At 42.7% G+C, this 20220-nt stretch overlaps 2 protein-coding genes across 5 annotated transcripts in view; one reads left to right on the forward strand and one right to left on the reverse strand.

Annotated features, from left to right (window-relative positions):
• The first annotated feature begins 327 nt into the window (after positions 1–327).
• Positions 328–10536, forward strand: fam78ab (family with sequence similarity 78 member Ab). Of its 3 annotated transcripts, none has more exons than XM_084034650.1 (3): positions 328–1546; positions 1659–1962; positions 5443–10536. In XM_084034650.1, the coding sequence occupies exons 2-3, from the start codon at positions 1700–1702 to the stop codon at positions 5966–5968; spliced, it is 789 nt and encodes a 262-aa protein (XP_083890776.1). In that variant the 5' UTR covers positions 328–1546; positions 1659–1699; the 3' UTR covers positions 5969–10536. The 3 variants fall into 3 exon arrangements, with proteins under 3 accessions (XP_083890776.1, XP_083890775.1, XP_083890774.1); XM_084034649.1 differs by having other exon boundaries at positions 328–838; XM_084034648.1 differs by lacking the exon at positions 328–1546 and having other exon boundaries at positions 1596–1962.
• Positions 10537–18034: 7498 nt separating this feature from the next.
• Positions 18035–20220, reverse strand: part of nup214 (nucleoporin 214) — a 28020-nt gene continuing 25834 nt past the window's right edge. For both annotated transcript variants that reach the window (XM_084035206.1, XM_084035205.1), the window contains exons 35-36: positions 20075–20108; positions 18035–18556 (exon numbers count right to left, since the gene is read on the reverse strand). In XM_084035206.1, the coding sequence (XP_083891332.1) occupies positions 18520–18556; positions 20075–20108 (71 nt within the window). In that variant the 3' untranslated portion in view covers positions 18035–18519. The remainder of the gene's footprint in view (positions 18557–20074; positions 20109–20220) is intronic.

Here is a 20220-nt window from a genome sequence, read left to right on the forward strand (position 1 = left end):
TATTAACATTAGCCTATTATCATTATTATTGTTATTATTATTAGGCTATTATTATTATTAATATTATTATTATTATTATTATTATTATTATGTCATTTGAATCCTCTTCAACATCAACAAGTGTTCAAATATTCTCTCTCTCTCTCTCTCTCTCTCTCTCTCTCTCTCTCTCTCTCTTTCTTTCTCTCTTTCTTTCTCTCTTTCTTTCTCTCTTTCTTTCTCTCTTTCTTTCTTACTGAAATCCGCCGCGCCTACGTTTCCCAGCATGCCCTCAGCTCGGAGCGGAAGTGTCGCCTCAAAGATACTTATAAAGCCGCTTCCCAGGCAGCTGAAATAGACCAATGCGTAGCGGGGGTGAACCTGCCGCGGCGGCGATGGGACGAGCACGGAGAACTGACAGCTTGTGCAGGAATTTAGGCTGAGCCGCATCCCATCACAGACAGGACCGCAACTGTCGACCCGGTCGAACTATGTGACAGCTGACATTTCTCCTCTTCCGAGGCATTATAGGCTGTTTTTTTAAAATATTTTATTTTTTTAAGAATGGATCCGGTGAAATGGGTGCTAAAGTTGACCCGGCGGTGTCCTTTGGGCGCTGCGGTGCTCCGTCTCCAACTCGGCTAGATTTCAACGCTCGTGGAAATGCCACCTCTCTCCGTGGGACGGTGAAATCATTTGCAGCTGCAGGGGAGAAATAACGGGCAGCGAGCGTGGAGGAGATAACGGAATTACCTCTCGGACCGAAGAACTGTGTGTGTGCGCCGCGGCTCACGCTGGATTCCTCCAGGATCTCACCCCGCCGAAGACACTGGGGACTTCCCAGGGAATTGTTTTATAGGTAGACTTCTTTTTTTTGCATGTTGTTTTTGTCACCTCAATATAAGACCGCAATTCACGCAAGTGCACTGCACGAGCCGGTAATCCGCACATGTATTAAAAAAAACGTTCGGAATAACGCGCTTAAATCGTTAAATTACACTTTTTTTTCTATAGTGAGGATTTGAGGCTATTGCGGATTAAATGGACATAAGGCTCCTCCACATAATGTGAGCTGCCATTAGTCGTAATAACTGTCATTTCTGATTACGATTCATGTCATCATCTGGACAGAGAGCACTGGCTTTTGAATAGTCGCCAACTGCCAATGACTTAGACACACGCTACAGATAATATGACGCCAATATGTAACATTAGTCCTTTTTGTTAATTATTTAGCTCATAATTAACTCGAACCTTTTACGCGCACCGTTTCCAATGGATGCATGTTGCCAATAGGCCGAGTCCTTTTGTGATGAAAGCTCATTTGGGAGGCAATGCCTATTAACTTGAAGCATGGCAACACCAGTGCACGGATAAAGGAAAGTTGTTGCACCTGCACTTGTTTGATGAAGTTGCGTTCAGGCACCGGAAAGCATGCGCTCTGCATATATGAAGGTCTTCTAAGCCCGACTTCTTCCTATTTTCTGAAAATGATTTTGCATCAAAGATGCATGTTTTTTTTTCTCTCAACGAGACTGTTTGCTATAAATAAACACTTTTTAATCTGGTAAGCTTTTTTATTTTTTTAGGGGGGGGGGGGGGGGGGGGGGGCATTATGTGGATCCACCTGTGGTGATTTTTTTTTCTTGCTGTTTCCATGCATCTTTCTTCTTCTCCAGACCTCTGGACGTTGTTGTGGATTGTGTTGCTATTTAATGCAATGGGCTGTATCCAGAGTATCAGGTGTAAGCCTAAGAGTTTCCGAGACAGTATCATCGTCCTGGAGGTGAACACTTCCATCGACCCCAGCCCCACCAGCATCGACGAGTCCTCCAGCGTAGTCCTGCGTTATCGGACACCACACTTCCGAGCTTATGCCCGGGTGCTGGTGCCGCCAGTAGCCTGTAAAGAGACATGGACCATCGGCTGGATTCAAGCCTGTAACCACATGGAGTTCTACAATACGTATGGAAACAAAGGGATGTGAGTACCTGTTCTTGCTCTGATCGTCCTTGATGAGGACACTATGGTTTATGTTTGGAATATCAAACCCCCAAAACTGATGAATGAAGCCTTCACAGCTCGGTTGGCTCATTTGCTGCAACATTTCTGCCATATTTTACATCATATCCTTTAAATAAACTTTGTGTTGCCCAATTGAACGCCAACATCAGTCTGCGCCATGCAAACAAAGTATATTTGATGAGGGAAACATTTATGGAAAAGTACAATAAATTCAACTATCTGTAGGCGGACAATGCATGCAGGCTACTTCAAAGCCTGACCAACATGAGAGCAGGACACTGTGATGGAAAAATGATTGCTGTGACCTTTCGGATGCATCCACTTGTCAATACGGCTTTATTCGGCTCCGGCAGTTACAAACACGAGCAAATTCAGCTGAAAAGTATGCTCATAACACAGAGTGATTATTAACAGGCCTTTTTCTCATTCTTTCTTTCTCTTTTTTTCTCTCAGTGTGTTTTTATGGGGGGCTATTGGTACCCAAAGGTTAGAAAAGTAGTGTTTTTATATCCTGTAGTGGGCAACCACAAGCTGACATGAACATGCTTTATCTAGACATTGCAGCTGCACGTCTAAGATTAGAGACAAAGTCCCCTCCCCAACACCCTGAACCCAGCATGGTACTACTGTGTGTGTGTGTGTGTGTGTGTGTGTGTGTGTGTGTGTGTGTGTGTGTGTGTGGGTGTGTGTGAGAGAAAGGCCCCAATTACTTTCTAAAAAAGTCCAGTGTGATCAACGCCTTTTGTAGATTGCATTTTGTGTTTACAGTAATAGCCTTTTCATCCAAGTTTCAATAGTTACTCTTTTATCGAGCTGAAGTCGCTCTTTTGTCTAGTTCCTTGCTCATCTGAAAGGAACATAGACACATTCAAAAAGCACCCAGTTTTGAAACACAAAAAGTAGAATATCTCCCCACTTTGAAGCCCAAAGGATCGTTACTGTCTCGAGTTGTTACAGCACGGTAGTTCTCTCATCTTTTGAGGGTGTAACCTCAACTACCAACAAACAGGATCCTGAATAGTGTGAACTCTGCATTGAAAGGGACTTAAATTCATTTAGGTTAAATGTTACTTAGCAGCATTTTTCAGCTATTAAAGAGCAACGGTCATCAGCACCTTCACATATGGCGTGTGCTTAAGAACGTAGCTCTAAAGGAGGGAAAACATCTGTGGCTCAAGTGCCCAACAAAAATAAGAGACAACATTCTCCAAAATAATTATTGATGTGAGAATGCAAGAAGTGAGTTTGCTCTCACTGCTGAGACTCTCATACTAAGTAGCTTGATGGCAATAAAGCTAAAGTGTGCTGTAATTGGACAGAACAGCCGAGGACGGTAATTGGATGGTAAATGGATTCTGGACACATTCATCATCCATCATCCACTCGTCCTCCCTGTTTGTTGTGCCCATGTGTGACTGGCTTCACTGTGCTACAGCTTTGCAGGGTTGAAGGGTGGGTGTGTGTTTATCAACAGGCAGGCACACATACCGACGTGTGATTACACTAAAGGTGCTAAAAACAGGAACTGTGGCTGAAGGGAAACTATAAAAAGAAGAAAGACAACTGTTGTAACAGATTGACACAGTCTGCATTGGCCGTAATGTTTCTTCAGATGAAGGTCAACCCCTGGTCGTGTTCTTTAATACAGCACGCAGACTTTACTCCCAATATTCTTGGCAAAGGCGTGGCGTATAATCTGCACCCGGCACGTACAGCTGGTGAGGCTTAAGCACGCTGTAATTGATTAGTTAATTGCATTGGCACACCGTTTCTTTCACTTCTCCAAAGTTGATCCAATCCTCGTCATCTGTTCTTACTACCGACACAGTTCGGATACTCTACAGCCGTTTGCTCACAGCAACACCAAAAACAACGTGGCAGCAGCAAGTTGCAGAAACAGGAAGTGAGCTGGGTTTCCATGTTGCTCAGCAGATTCATGATTACTCAATAGGGCCGTTTCTACATTTCAAATTGTGTGCTCATTTGAACTGGTTTCGCACTGGATGCCGTTTCCCAATATTAACCATATTGTTACAAATCTTTTGTTCCTAGTGTCAAGTTTGCAATGGCTGAAGCTCGACAAATCAAGCATTTAAGTCCATTTTTTCAGCTAAATCACTTGTCCAATAAGTGTAGCTAACCATTTGACCCTTGCCTTTTCAGCCATGTATCCATTACTTTGAGCTAACTGTTTTGAGGTCTCTGTTCACTTGCTAACTTGTTTGCACACACTCTCAGTACCAACCTGGCAGCAGTAGTAGTCCCCCCCCCCCCCGAGCTCCAAGCGCCCGGGTAGGGAATCACTGTGCTAAAGTGCATGCAGTTTGTAACATCCCTGCCGTTCTGTCACAGACACGCCACTTATGTCAGACCATTTGACTGTGACAAAGCGGGCAGTGAAGACACAAACAGGAAGTGAGCCACTTCTATGCAACGCTCCCCCCCCCCTCGCTTGTGGTGAATGTCCCTACGGCGGGTAGACGACGCCACGTTGTACCTGCGTGCAGTCCGCTCTGCTCTAGTGCTCACGGTTCAAATAGTGTCTGCCAAAATGGAGAAATTGCTGCAAATTGTTTTGGAGGCATCAGCTGAGTGAATTGTGTTTTTCCAGAACAGAAATGGGCATGCGCGCACACACACACACACACACACACACACACACACAAGGGCCAGCTATTATCATGCATGACACGCTAATCTCCCCCCCCCCTCCCGGGTGAATAGACAAATCAAAATGCGAGGCCAGGCCAAGCAGGCAGTAAGTCATGTGGCTGGTGATCAGACTGTTATCTCCTCTGTCCCGCTGATCCTCGGCTTCAGGGAATGAAAGGTAATCTTGCTCCCGCTGCGGGGCAGACAATCCATAGGTGGACAGACCAGAGGTGCCATGTCACTCGAGCCGTTCTGTGTCGCCCGCCACGGGCGACAATATTTTATTGTCGTATTGTGTTTGAAAATTGGCGGAAAGATCCAGCTATGAGGCTTTGAGTCAACTCCTTGCATCCGTCATGTGTTGTTGGGTGTGATATTAAGGGGGAGACTTGTCACACTGCAAATTATCAGCTGTTATACAAAAAGGAGTAGACGAGGCTATTTACAAAAGGAATCCTTTGGTTGGGTTTAGTTGCCGGGGATGAACTTAAAGGATAATTCTAGATTCATCTTGGGTCCTATTATTGTAGTCTTATATAATAGAAGTGATAACATCTCTAAAGAGAAGTCAGACGGGTCAAGAACATATCCAGAAGAAACAACAAAGGCAAATGGAAAAACATGTGCTCCAAACTAACTATGCAAAGGAAGTGGTTTAAATAAAAGCGGGCTTAATTTGGTAGAAACGATGACCAAAGTTTGATCAAATTACCAAATGTGTAATGAATGTCATGTCTACGAGTACCATTTGTGGGTAAATCTTCATCTGTGACTTTCAACTTCCAGGTCGAGTTGGGAGCTCCCCGAACTGCGTGACGGCAAAATCCAGGCAATCAGCGACTCGGACGGGGTGAACTACCCGTGGTACGGCAACACCACGGAGACCTGCACCGTGGCGGGCCCCACCAAGAAGGACAGCAAGTTCACTATTAGCATGAATGACAATTTCTACCCCAGCGTGACCTGGGGTGTGCCCGTCAGCGACAGCAACGTGCCTCAACTTAGTAGCATCCGCCGCGACCAGAGCTTTACGACCTGGCTGGTGGCCATTAACCAGGTCACCTCGGAGACACTTGTGCTCCAGACAATCCACTGGAGGATGCGGCTCCACATCCAAGTGGACCCGGAGAAGCCCCTGGGTCAGAGGGCTGTTCTGAACGAGCCCGTGGCCCAGGAACAGCCCCAGATCCTGGGCAAGAATGAACACATCCCCTCTAACGCCATGGTCAAGCCCAACGCCAATGACGCCCAGGTGCTGATGTGGCGGCCAAAGAATGGTGACCCCGTGGTGGTCATCCCGCCCAAATACTGACCTGTTTCACTGACCAGACTGGCCTTGGATACCTTAACAGTATCATCTCTTATTTGTTCTCGTTCTGTTGTTCCTGCTCGTCACCAGCTCTCACTGCTTTAACCCCTTTGCCTCTTTTTTTGCCTCTATATTCTTCTCTTTTATGTTTAAAAAAAAAAAGACTGACAGAGAAAAACAGGCAAACGAAACCAGCTCTGAGGAAAAAGACCAGCTGTTGCTCTGAGGTGGAGGGCTTGAACACACTTGTGAAACTGGAGTGAACAAACTGCAACCATTCTACCTTCAAACTGGGTCGGGTCGCACTGTGCTAAAAGAAATCATTGCAAAAATGAGAAGCAAGAGAATTTCTTTGTTTATTTGTTGTATTTTTTTTTTTTTTTTTGTATTTCAGTTTTATATTTCGGCCGTTTGGGCCAAGTGTTGTGGAGTTTGTGAGTGCGGGTGGATTTAAGTATTTGCATGACCATGTGACGTACATGGACATGCACAAACCTCGTGTATGAATACCAGTTGTGTTTTTATTTATGGGCAGGGAGAGAGTGCATTTAACTTTTATTTGTTGTTGCATTGGTTGACATATTAGGTTTTAATACTTTAAAAAAAAAAAAAAAAACATGCAAGACATTCAATCCATGCTGCCTTAAGTTTACATCGCTTTCCACTGCAAACGTTTTCGCCTTAAACAAAGTGCAATGCAGTATTTTGCTCATTCACCCCGTCGCTTTCAGACTGGTTGGTGCTGACGTGTGCGGGGGTTGAGGACATAATACCATAGAAGAAGACCCGGGTCCGAAGGCTTTTTATCGCATTTACCTGACAAATGTATTGTCTCACGAGTACAACCAGCATTGTGCGTAGCTACAGTTACACAACCGGGCTAACTAGTTGTGTTCCAAGTGCATTATGCAACAGTGAAACGCCCTGTGCCGACACAGAGAACACCAGTAAAGCCGACCGTTGTCAATAGCACTCAACACAATAACGTGCAATAACCTGAGCAAAAAGCTCCGTAGCACTCCTCAGCTAACCTCATTTCATTGACTTTATTCTGTTTATAGGCGGTCTCTGCATTCGACGTCAGAATACCAGTTTTCCTTCCTCTGTATCAATCCATCTCAGGGCCCCCTTTTTCTCCGCTTCCTGCCCTTCTCCTGTTTCATCCATCCTGTCTGGCCTCCTATTTATTGCCACAGTGAATAACTAAGTATTTGCATTGCTCACATTGAACAATCAATACTTTGATTGATAAGCAGCCACAGGCAAGAGGGAAAGCTGTGCTGTGCTGTCAATTATTTTATTTATCCACATTGCTTCAATAACACCCCTTTTTCTTTCTATCATCTTCAAATCGAAACACGTCTCTCGTGTTAACGGCGGTTTTGTTCCTCATCCTCAGTCATCTGTAATATTCATCTACACCAGTGCCCCCACTCCCTCCACTCCTCCCCCCTGCCTTCCCCGCTTCTTTCTCTCCCTTTTTATCTGTTGTCGAGAGCAGGAGGCATGCAAGTTTGATCCTGACTGCTCGGTTGGCATATAGATGACCCACTTCTCTGCCCTGCCAGCTGTAGCTCTCGCCGCAGAAACGCAGGGTTTGTCTCCCTTTTATGTTCGCTGCTCGCAAATGCAGGCCGCAAACACGCGTACACAAACAGCTGTGGTCAGCTAAATAGCACGAGGTGATGGCCGTTCATCTTTCGAGAAGGGCTCCAGCTGCAAACTCTTAAAAGCAGAGAGAAAGGCTGCACACACACAATTCTAAAATCTGCTAATGAGCTCTAAGATTGTTCTGTCTATGGCCAGTTTTTCCATTTTTTGAGCTCACCAAGCTCCTGTGTTTTGCCTCCGACCAAAGGAATACTTTGCATGCGAGTCCGACCTGCTCATGTATGTCACAATGATCAGTAAGCTGCTGCTGTCTCAGTGTGTTAGCTGGTCAAAACAAAGCATTCACCCATCAAACTTGGTTTAGGCCACATATTTAACTGTTGGGCTACAAAACAGAATTATTTTGGGGAGATTTATCTCAGTATTAATTTGATTTGGTTGACATTCTGCGCTCATGTCTGCAAAGGTAAATATGAAGCTATACCCGGCAGTTAGCTTAGCTTAGCTAAGCTTAGCGAAACTGGAAAAGGGGGAATTAGCTAGCCTGGTTCTGTCTGAAGAAAACAAAATACACCTGCCAGCACCTCTAAAGCACACTAAAGAACACATTATATCTTGCTTGTTTTATCTGTAAAACACCAAAGTGTGACAATGACGAGCTGTGACCTTTCACAGGCTCTTTCTAGTCTTTATGCTAGGCTAAGCTAACCCTGTCCTTGCTGTAGCTTCATATTTACTATACAGAGTGTTTTATTATTGAGATATGATTGATATTAATCGTCTCACCTGACTCGCGGTGAAATCGTTTTCCATTTAAGTTAATGGTGGAATGACAACACTGTATGGAGGATTAGCTTTAGCCGCTGCAGAGCACCATGTAGACTACATGGGCCCTAGCAGGCTAATATTTAGCTGAACCAGAGCTCAAACATCAATTCATGATGTCCATTTGATGCCACCAGCTGGACTGCTTTGTTCACATAACTTAATTTCGCAGACACTCCCGCTCACCTTGGTGCAGCCGTGATAGCCTCGGCTCGGGGCTGGGTCGCAGGGCGCCGTGGTGACGGGAGAAGAGGAGTAAAAGGCTAACTAAAAGGGGAACTGCTGTCATAATTAGATCTGCTGTGACATACTTAGATGCCCTAGATGGACTGAACTGTGCTGAGTTGGTGCGGTGCAAAGCGAGGGCCAGCTAGAGTCATGGGTAAGGTGTAAGTGTGAGGTCAGGTGGCAAAGGTCGGGGTCAAAGTGTCCGCGTGAGGGCCAGCCACCGAGGTCCGAAAATGTTCTGCAGGCGGAAGAGCGGCGCTGAGAGAATGAATACGAGGGTGACAACAAATTGAATCCATTTGGACATTATGGCCAGTCCAAAAATAGCAGTGACATTTACCAAGTCCAACTTGGATGTCAACCACAAGTTATTTCAATTTGTGGTTTGTTTTGAAGGCAGCAGAGGAGCTGCGGCTGATGTAATAACCTCGGTGACCTCTCACCTGAAGTAGTGTTTGTATCTGCCTCGTAATGGAGACGATGGACACATGAGCTGGACTGCATGTAATGTAGCGTGTCCCACACTCACAACACGTATGTGTGTCTGTGTGTGTTTTCATATGAGCGTGTGTGTTTAATCCCAATCGAGGGATTAGGCAGGATGAGGAGTTTCACTGATGTGCTTCTGCTGTTGTTGAGTCATGATTCTTTCTCTCTCACACAAACACAGTGCAGGAAAGGTTACGTCCTTGTCATAAAAAACAGGGACAGAGCTTGCCCTCACACACACACACACACACACACACACACACACACACACCCTGAAGGGAAAGGAGCAGGCCTGGTGTGGTATCTGATTGTTACAGCAGTGCATTGACAGTGAGGACTCATTTATCAGCCCTGCACATTGACTGTCTGAACACAAGCCATATGCACAAACACAGGAAGCGATACATGTATCCGTCGTGTTGTTAAACTAGAGCGAGTAGGCTTTAATGTGAAAGAGATTGAGGTCACTGCGTGGGTGCCTGTCAACTATCAGCAGCATTTTCATGTTTTATTGTGGGATAAGGCCACTAATTGTCTTCTCTGTGTGTGTGACTGAGTCTGTTTAACACGTGTTAAAGAAAACAGAAGAATTTCATAAATGCTTTACGTGTTTCCTTAACTAAGCCACAGAAAAACAAAATCGCACATTGTTTTTTTTTTTTAAGTTTTTTTTTATGGAGGGCAAAAGGTGCCAAAATTGGACAAAGCCAAAACAATGCATTAGGATATTGTTATTAACCAGTGAACTCTCAAAACGTCTTGGCACTTAAGAAGAGGCCTGTTTCACTTGTTTTTTGACCATGAAACATTTAGCAAATGTATATTTCCAGAGAATCGTCGCAAATGCAAAATGTAGCCATGAAGAAGATTCTCTGTTGTAGCGTTTTCGGCTTGTAGAGCTGAGACAAGTGGATGAAAGCCTCCTCTCCTAAACCCACACCATCACAGTTCTTCTGAGGGCTGCTATCTTTGCTTCAGATTGCTGTTTTTTTATTTAACTCCCATGATTAAATCAGGGGATTTGCATCCCTTTATCTAAACCAACAAAACATCCTAAATACACGATCAGGACCACCTGCCTTCGTTTTCTGCCTTTGACTTTTGGTTCTACCCCGAACAGAAAGGTTTAGTCCATCTTGCTGTCGTCCTTTTAATGAAATCAACATAGTCCCATGGTTTAAACACAACCCTAAATGTAGCACAGCTGTTTGGTTTTGTTTTCTGGAAATACAGCACTGAAATAGTGAAAGCAGTTTGTGTACTTTTGTTCAGCTTTGACTTTTACACCAATACTTGAAAATGGGTCAGTTCTGGCAAATATAAAACTGTGAAAATGCACAACACTGGGGAAACAAACCCTGAAGAAAAAATATACAAAAAAGGTCTTTTTCATTCATGAATAAAATGTACAAATACTATCTGTCGTATTTTCCTTTTTAGCTTAAACGCGGAGACTATTCCGACTGTGACCGTTTCATTTCTGTAATTTCACGGTTGTTTCCTTTCCCCAACATGTGGCTTTGTGTTCCTTCACACAAAGAAGCAGATCTTGTCTGAGCTGCGTCAGAGAGAAACGTGGGTTTGAGTGCCGAATTGGAAAATCTTGAAAGCGTGAACTTAACGAACAAACCCCGGAGGCAACACATACACGGCTGAGCACATGATGCATGCCTCGGCTAGTCAAGAGATTTCTACAGAAAAGGATGTCACCGTTCCATATAGTCTCTTATTGTTGACGGCAGTGAGTAAAGAAGGGACGTATAAAAGAGTGACATAATGGAGGATAAAACAGGAAAATTACAAATAACACGGTATAGAATCATATGGGAGAAGAACTTGAATTTTAACTATCTGTTTATTGCAAAGAAAACTGAGGAAATTCCCATTTTACATATTAAACTGTGAGAGAATATGCATCTGTAGTACAATATAATTCAGTGCAGTGTATCTGCCTTGCGCTGTATTTCCACACTGGTCTTTATAGCAGGGTATAAGCTGGTAAAAGAAATGCCCCCTTATCTCTCCTCCAACTCTAATTACACTCACACTTCTCTTCAATATTATTCTTTGGTATTACTTTCTGGATTTTCTCTTGAACTTAGCTTTATTGCTATTTAAATTGTAAGACTGGCAATATATTCTTATTGTCAGTAAATGCCATTTAAATACCAATACCGTCTGACTGTGGCAAGGAAACCTTTCACAGCTGCTCCCTGTTATTTATTCCGAGCATCGGCGCCACGTTATATAAGACGAGGCACAATGGAGCGACGACTTATTCTCCCCAGTGTCCCGCCAACACATCGTTGAATCAAAATGTATGAATCTGAATGAGGTCATTGGAATGCAAGAAGGTAGACGAGTTCTTCTCCACCACTTCTGCACCGCGCCTCCGTCAAAACTCTTCAAGGGGCTCTCGAAGGATTGCGAGGCGCTCTATTGGGTTGCTAGATTTCATCGCTTGGTACATAATATCACAAAGTTAAGCACGTAGGTACTGGCTTAAAATGAAATCTTTAGTCTACAGTTTAAGCGGGGAGCTGATATCGTCAGAGAATCTCAAACCTTAAGAGAAGTTTGGGATTGAGCCACTGGTGGCTTTAGGAAATCTGGATAACAGTGAAGTAGAGAAGGCTGATGAGGTGAAGCGATACTATAAAAACGACTGATCCTGTGAAGAGAAGTCCTCCAGCCGCCTAGTTGGACTGCAGCCTCTACTGTCTGTGCTATCCTGGTCACATTCCTGAGCTGTGCATTCACAGCTATATTTACTTGACTGGGAGTCTGGGAGTATGGTGCCGCGTCTCCCAACATACATCCACCTGTCTCTATTTGTAATACCAAACGATACACTGCTCCACCGTAGCCCCAGCACAAGACATTACAAGTAACACGTCGGAGAACTAGTAGCTCTCCATCACTCTTTGTGATCTCAGGGATCTGATACGGGGGTTTATTAGCCACTTGATCTACAGAAACGCTATTTTGGATTACTAGGATTGGTCTCTTCACTTTGTCGTGTGCAGCTGGACTTTACGCTTCCTATCACTTCACCCCCTCGACTTTCAAAGTGGAAAACATGGAAGTGTAATACATTGGAGTCACCTTTTCATTTTAGCCAATAGATTATTCAAATACATATTTGTGAGAATATAAACTATTAATGAAAAATGGAGGGAAATACGTATGATGGATTCTGACAATTATCTGAACATTACATTTGACGTGGCGTCCAGGGATTCAGTTTTATTTAGAGTGTCATATCACAACCAAAGTTATCTCAGGACACGTCACACAGAGCAGGAATGGAGGGGGGAAAGAATATAAGATTTCTATTAAGCGATAAACTTTCCTCCAGTCACAAGATGTGATATCTCCGTTGATATCAGGGTTACATTTCACACTCTTGTTGTCTCGTCTCAATACCTCACAACCATTGTACACTCACAGGAGGACAGTGAAAGTATTTGATTTAGTACTTCACAGCTCTATATCACACTCGTTAATTAACACAACCGGGACTCAAGCAGACAAAAGGTGGATTCCTTCATCAATTTAGTTTGTGCTTAATTGACACATGTCGATAATGGGATGATGATTCAGTTCACAGTAATGAAAGGGAAACTCGTGTGAACATAATCTGCTTTCTCCACAATCCCACGTTTAGTTAATACACAAAACATGTTTTTAAACTGAGGTTACTGACAGTAGACTTTTTTTTAATTAAATGTAAGACTTTTTAAATACATTGTATTTGTCAGACTAAGCTTTAAATAAGGACATGCTTCCTATACAGTATGGTGTAACTTTCCATTGACATGAACGATAGCCGTTAAACATTCAACACCCCTAGGTGTAGGGAGAAGGGCATTCAGAGACAAACTTTAATTGCCCTCAGTATAATTATAACGTGATGTTGTTGGACCCTACACCTCCCAGATATCACACGCAGCTCCTGGGGGAAAGCCTTCCTTTTCATAATTAGAAGCCAAACTACTTCATGAGAAGTTCAACCGAACGCCTCATCTGACCGGTGCCCGCCCATCCCATAATTACATTTCTGTGAATATTAATACCTTCACCCACATTAATAAAACATATGGCTTAGTCTCCTTTCATTTGGGAGTTACTTTAATTTCTCTCTCTGCAGTTTTAAAAGCTGCTTACAAAAAGGTTGGGCGAGGGCAGGTCTACAACGCAGACAGAGCGACAGCTTTTTGAATAATCTCAATTACAGACTCCTTTTTCTAAGAACACATCGGTCATTCTTCTCGCTGCCGGGGTCGGGGTGCTATCGTCCTGGGTGACGATGTGCAGCCACACGGTGATGAACGTTCACGTGTCAACCCCCACTCCCCTTTTTTAATCTCATGTGGCTTTCTGACCGTTGGGACAACATTTCACTCAGATTGATAGAAGTGAGGACAAAGTGTGAAACATTCTTCACGGTTATTTTTTTTGCTTCAACGAACTTCAAACTTGGAGCGTCGTGTCTCCTCATTCCACACTGTCGTGCCACGTGTATCACCCGCACAACAACAACAAGCCGCTCAGTCCTCAGACAATACTGAAAGGTCAATCAATCATTTAACGGCGTTATGGGTCACTTTTGGACGGCTGAAATCCTAATGGCTGGCATTTGTCTCTTTTTTGTTGTTGTTGTAATAATGCAATAAAATTAAATTAAATGTAGCTTATCCATTAATTAATAATGGGTTTTCTCACTTTCTAATATATTTACTTATGTGGATATTCATGTTAATAAGACACTAATAGCAGGTTTTCAACATCAAGACTACATCATTTATTAACAATTAATTAATTAATTAATGGTCACTAGTTAGGAGTTTAGTAAGTCACTAGTTACGTTTATAAGGGTGCCTTATAAGAAAGTGGTCAGCCATTGAAAACATGTGAATTTACTTTATTTGATCATTTATGTAGAATTTAAATATAGGCTTGCAATATTTGCATTTACCAGCAAGCATTCATTTGCTAATCCTATGCAGATAGCTCAATGCTGCAATATAGAAAGAGTACATTATCTGTCGGTGGGGTTTTGTGTTTCGCTATCTGGCAAAGGCTAAAGCTACACCGAGTGAATCACTTTTAAGCATTTGCTAACTGAGCTAAAGCCGAGAGACGATGACACAAAGGATCAGTACCTACAGGAGGTCGGCTCCTCTGACATCATCAGCAACACATGTGGTTGTAATTAATGTAAAAGCTCAGTGAGCACATGATTCCTATGTTTATCCTCTTTGACCAATCAGAGAACGGCAACGGTGACCGGTAGTTGGGCCACACGCCTGTTAAAACAAACACCATAAAGATAATTAACGTCAAATCTGTGCTCTTATTATCTAGATGCATACTTAGCACATGATGAAAATGTGTGTGTGTGTGTGTGTGTGTGTGTGGAGGGGGGCGGGGGGTGGGGGGGGGGGAGGGGGGTCTTATTTGGGGTGGATATGGATTCAGTTAATTTATGGACCCTACATTGTGCAGCACAACACACATCTGCTGACGCCAGCAGTGCTTAATATGCATTCAAATGCAAGATGCTTGCTTCGGGAAAAGACCTGGATTCAGCAAATGAGAGCATTAACTCCTGTAACTATCGTGTTGACTGAGACTCAAGAGCGCCAACTGGTATCGTCTCACAGGGGTATACTGATGAAATAATGCAAGTCTTCTTGCTGCAAAGCAGATTCCATAAATCACATAAAACACTGCAATGAAATTACACTTTGAGCGGTTGGATAAGATAACGACATAGTAACTTTAGGGATCAGCTGTGACGTGGATGATTGATGAAACCTGAGCGATGCCTGAGACCTTAATCTCAAGCGCGAACTGGATGCCAGCGCTGTGGAAACTGGGAATCCTCACCTGAGTGGGACATTTCGAGGTGATGCTGGGAAGCTCCTTCATGAAGAAGAAAAACAAGCAACTTTTGTTGGCCAAAGCAGGGAGTCTGTTTGCCTTTTTCTGGTGCAGTTTTACCGTCTCATTTTAGTTGCTCCCTTATGTTTACGTTGGAATAATGGGAAAGGAGACAGTGTGCTCAAAGCCTCTCATCCCTGACATCTGTGATAACGCCTGACATCCACCATCAAGTCTCTTAGATAAGACTTTAAGCCCCTTCGTGGTAATCCATTCACATGCAGAGTAAGGGCAGAAATTGCTTTTGCATGTACCTGTTTATGTGTCACGCGTAAATGGAGAGGGAGTGACGGCTCATGGCCTGGACACGTTGCGTGGACTCGGGAGGCTAAACAGAGTTTTGATTTCCATTTAACTAGGAGCTCATTGGTAGTATCGATGCTATAAGTAATGACACTGAACTGCGTAATCCCCGTGAGTCAGTTAAAGGCAGAGAGGTAATGAGAGGGAATGAGGAGGAAGTGAGGCAGGTAGGTAATTAAAGGTTGTGGGGTTTGGGATGGACTATTGGGATGGCTGGAATAATGGTTTAACCTACAGGACGCCAGTCTATCACAGGGCTAAGATGTAGAGACAAACAACCATTCACACTCACATTCACACCTACGGCTAAACATTAATAGTAAATGTGACAATGCAAGATTAAGGAAGTGAGTCTCATTTCATTAAAATGTTGGAATTTTGGAAGTGTTTTTTTTTTTTTTTAATTCCTTTTTGTCGGGTAAAAATATTCTAAAAAAACCCATCATCCAATTAACTTAATAATGTGTGGACTAAGTAAGGTTTTGTTATGCATATTTATGGAATTATGTGACAGGCATCAAAACAAGATGTCGAGCAAGAACAAGAGTCTACAGTCACGCTAGCGGTTCTGCAAAGTGTCTCCAGAGAACACTGAGGGTTCCTCCACTGCCCCGCCCCTTCAGGAGACTAGTGGGTCCTGAGTCTATTAACTCCAATGGGAGACGTGAGCCTGAACACAAATTATGACCGATTCTTTCGCTTCATAGTCATCAAAGTAAAAAAAAATGCACCCATTTTTCATAAGGGGTATGTCTTCCAACATTCTGACACTGAAATGCCACTTTTCAGAGATAGAATTTGGGAAAAAAAACAAACAAACAAACAAAAACCTTTCTGTTTCTTGCCAGATCTGGCAAGTAAAGTTTGCAGACAAACACATTTTCATAATCCTAAATATAATTATTAGTAATGTTAGCAAAAGAAATGCTACTAAAACGACCACGGTCCTTTAATTTAACCAAACATTTCCTTTGATTCTGAAAAAAAGTGTATTAATTTGTTGCAGATTAAGAAAACACAGCAGTGGTTACCTTGGTAACCTTCTGACCTTCCTTATTCATCTTCCAGATTATTTTTCTTGCGATCTTCAAACTTTTCAGAGCAGTGAAGCGACACATAGGTGTGGTTCTCGTGTATGGGGGGGGGGGGGGGGGGGGGGGGAGTGCACTACGATGCCAGAGAGAGGAGAAGCGGGGATTTCCTGGTTTGTTAGTGGATTATTGGATTCGGACCATCTGCGCAGGCAAAATTACCCATTAGGGAAAATTGTAGCACGGTCTTTCCGAGGAGCCGGTGTTCACCTCAAACAGCAGCGACCTGAACTGCACGGCTGGTGCCTGCGTGGCAGACACTTGGGTGACCAGAATCAGTAGCTTTCACCACCGTTCACAGAAAAGGCTTGAAGACCCGGCAGATACGTGGAGTGAAGTGGCATGACGATGAATGTGTCAGGATGCGCCTAAAAGCTGCTAATCATCACCCACTTGGGGGTTTGGGAGGGGGGGGACAGAGAATGAAGGTGGGGTCGGGGGAGGGGCGGGAGCTGGTTTTGACTGAGTTATTTTTAATCTGGATTCCATGAGGACAGCTGCCATCCTCCCGAGTGTCCGTGAGACTTTCCATCCCCAGGAGCAGCGCCACAAGACAGATGTAGTGTTACCATTTAGGATATCAGTCATATTTGGGTTGTAATAATAATAATAATAATAATAATAATAAAACAACTCAGCCATTAATGCTTTCATACCGGCCAGTTGGGTGCTGAAAATCTCATAAGCTCATCCGCTTTAGCTGAAAGTATTAGAGACTTTGGGCTCTGTAGCGGCCGTGTGCTTCTGTAATCTGCCAATGTGCCGACATGACTTCACCTGAGACATCGAACAGAGCGCACGCCACGTCACCCATCACCGTCAAACCAAAATGCATAAAGAAAAAAAAAAAGACACATATTTCTGACTTATTTATACTCATTTATTTTCACATCCACTAAGCCACCGGCATTCTGCAGGCACTCTACTATTTCCATCTATTCAAGGGAATAAGGGGAATGCAGATTCAAACAAGTGGCTGAGTTCGGGTCACGCTTCATGACCCTGACATTCCCGTGCCACTTCAGAGCGACCAGGAGCTCCGCCACCCGTCTGGTGACGAACGCCAGATAAGGATGGACAGAGCGACGGTGACATGCTCCACAGCCATAAGCCGGGAATGTAATTCTGCCGATGATGGCCGAATGCCACACCGAGGATCCGACGCGCGCCAAAGAACCCCATCAGCATTCTCCCACAGACCAAATTAGCTCTATATGCGAGTCAATGAATTCCTTAGTTAAGATAGAGGAATGAGCTGCATAACAAGGATTTAGCATTCATTAGTGAATCGAATAGAAGGCCTCGGAGCTCGCTGCCACGCTATTCTTCATGCCACCTCAAATTAAACTGAATTTAGGTTTTATGACTTCTGAGATTTTATGAGATTTGATTGTCCTCTGTATTAAAGGATGTGTTAAGAATACTGATTCTTAACTGTGATGCTGTGAAACAATGTTGCTGTGCATGTCGAGATGTTTTGGTAAAATTGGTTGGTTTTGAATATTTAATAAATTCAAGAATAATCAATATGCCATTAACATGACTGCATTAAGAAATCAAAGTTTGAACAGACAAATATGAGAAATGTTTTTTATTTCCACATGTCCATGTAAAAATATACATCAAGCTGAGAATTAATGCAAAAAAAAATAAAAAATTGAAAAGGAATATATAAGTTTCACCTCTGACCACACAATATCCTTTTCTTTTTTTATACAATCGTTTTAATATGTTGGGTTTGTTTAGTAAATTCTAGTCGACTCATTTTTAACATATCTTTCATTCATTTCTATGCTGAGGATACAATTACAATGAGCAAATGGTCCAGAAGTTTTTGCGCATTTCTACGTTTAAAAGAAGCAAAAACATCCAGAAAGAGAATAGAGACGTTTTCTAAAATGCTTTTCTAAGATATATAAAACGTTTCTAGAAGAAAAAAATGCATGTAGATCTTCTATTTCACTTTATTTAACCAAAATGCAACACATTATTCATACATTATGTGGCGCGAAGAGCTTGATTGCAGAAGTACTGTAGCGGTGACGTGGAGGTTTAATAAAACTAACTTCTCCAGCTGGCAAATGTTTGCGGACTTGATCTAGATGAAGGAATCACAGACAGAGAGGGAGAGATTATTAAAACAGAGTTTCAATGCTTGAATCAACACCAGTTGTAGTGTTGTTAGAATTACCGCAAGACCTGTACTATTAAGTTATAGTGTTGTTTACATGGATTTGAATATATCCATCAGATTAAAAGTTGAACAGGTAATTCTATTCAGAAACACTTTGTTATTTTACATGAAATCCTCATAACATACCGATAGCAAAGAATACATTAAATGTTCCGACAAACAATTTTTTTAAATGTAGCACTCCTTTGGCGTTCTGGGGGCGGGGCTTTGAACAGGGGTTTCGGTTCGGCGATGCATTCAAAGTCAATGTTTCTGTGGTTTTTCCAAATGACCTACCCAACCTTTAAGAATGATAAAGCTTCAATTGAGTGTTGGAACAAACGGATAATCTAAATGATGCTGAGGAAGATATATGGAAATTGGGAAATTTAAGGGGTTGATCTAGATGAAGGAGATAAACCTACAAGCAGTTGAGCCGGACAGACTGAATTTCCATATTCTTGTGTGATAAATCAAATATGACTGTAAATTAAATGGCAAACAATTTCAAATTATTTTCAACCAGTGAACATGTGTGTGTTTCACACAGTTCAGGACTCGTTGAGCATCGTGGATTTAGTATGGGCTGGTGATATCTGTTCAATCTGTTTTCTAATTCTGAGAGATTTCTTCAAAAGAAATTACATTTCTGTCAAAAATGATAGAGGCTTGTTTTTCATATTTACAAGAAAATAATAATAATGCAATAATACAATTAAGCAAAGAGACACGCTAAGCAGTAAGATGAATATACTAAGTGAGGAAACCACTAAATAAATAAATAAAGAGTGGGAAGGATTATTGACAACATGTGAATGTGTCCAATAGGCTAAGCTTCGTCTCGACACACCCCTGCACACTTCGGAGTGTATTCCACTGGAACACACCCCGGGGAACACTGGCTGCCATGTGACACGCAGCAGTTAACCGAGGGAGAAGCAGCATAAGCGATGGAGAAGTAGGAAGTGGGACTGAGGGACCAGGGGCCAAAAAAGAGAAGCAGTAGGAATCACAAGGGGGCAATTAATAAGGAAGTGCTAGAAGAGCATTCAGTCATGCACAGCGATCTTTAGTATGTGCAGTATTGTACAGTATTGTTTGTATTATTTATTGTACAACCTTTTTAAACAAGATGTACTGTAGCATTTATTCGTTCCCTGCGATTCAATAAAGTGAAATAACACAGCTGAGCGTGACTCTAGACAAATAAAGAGAAGCTTAAAGGCAAATAAAAGGAAATAAATGAGTTAGAAAGGTGGTATTAGATCTGAAAGGTTCTATGGGGAACTGTGTTGTGGAAGAAAGATGTGAACTTCAGCAGAGTTCAAACACTACAGGCACAACACACTGCTGGCAGGGGAGAACGGGGAAACGTGGGTCCATCCATTCATAAGTTCAGACAAAAAAACATTCATATAAACTAAATGAGATGAATATACTTACTGGTTTGTAGATCCAAAGGTGTTTCCAGAGAATCCTACGAAATGAAAAAAGGAAACAATAAAACATAATGACTCTGGAAGTTGTACTAAAAGGATGTAAAGCCACAATCCTAATGCAATTCTCATTTCACAGCATGACTCATGTCT

The sequence above is a fragment of the Eutrigla gurnardus genome (genome assembly GCF_963514095.1).
Source record: "Eutrigla gurnardus genome assembly, chromosome: 19".
NCBI classification, from domain to species: Eukaryota; Metazoa; Chordata; class Actinopteri; order Perciformes; family Triglidae; genus Eutrigla; species Eutrigla gurnardus.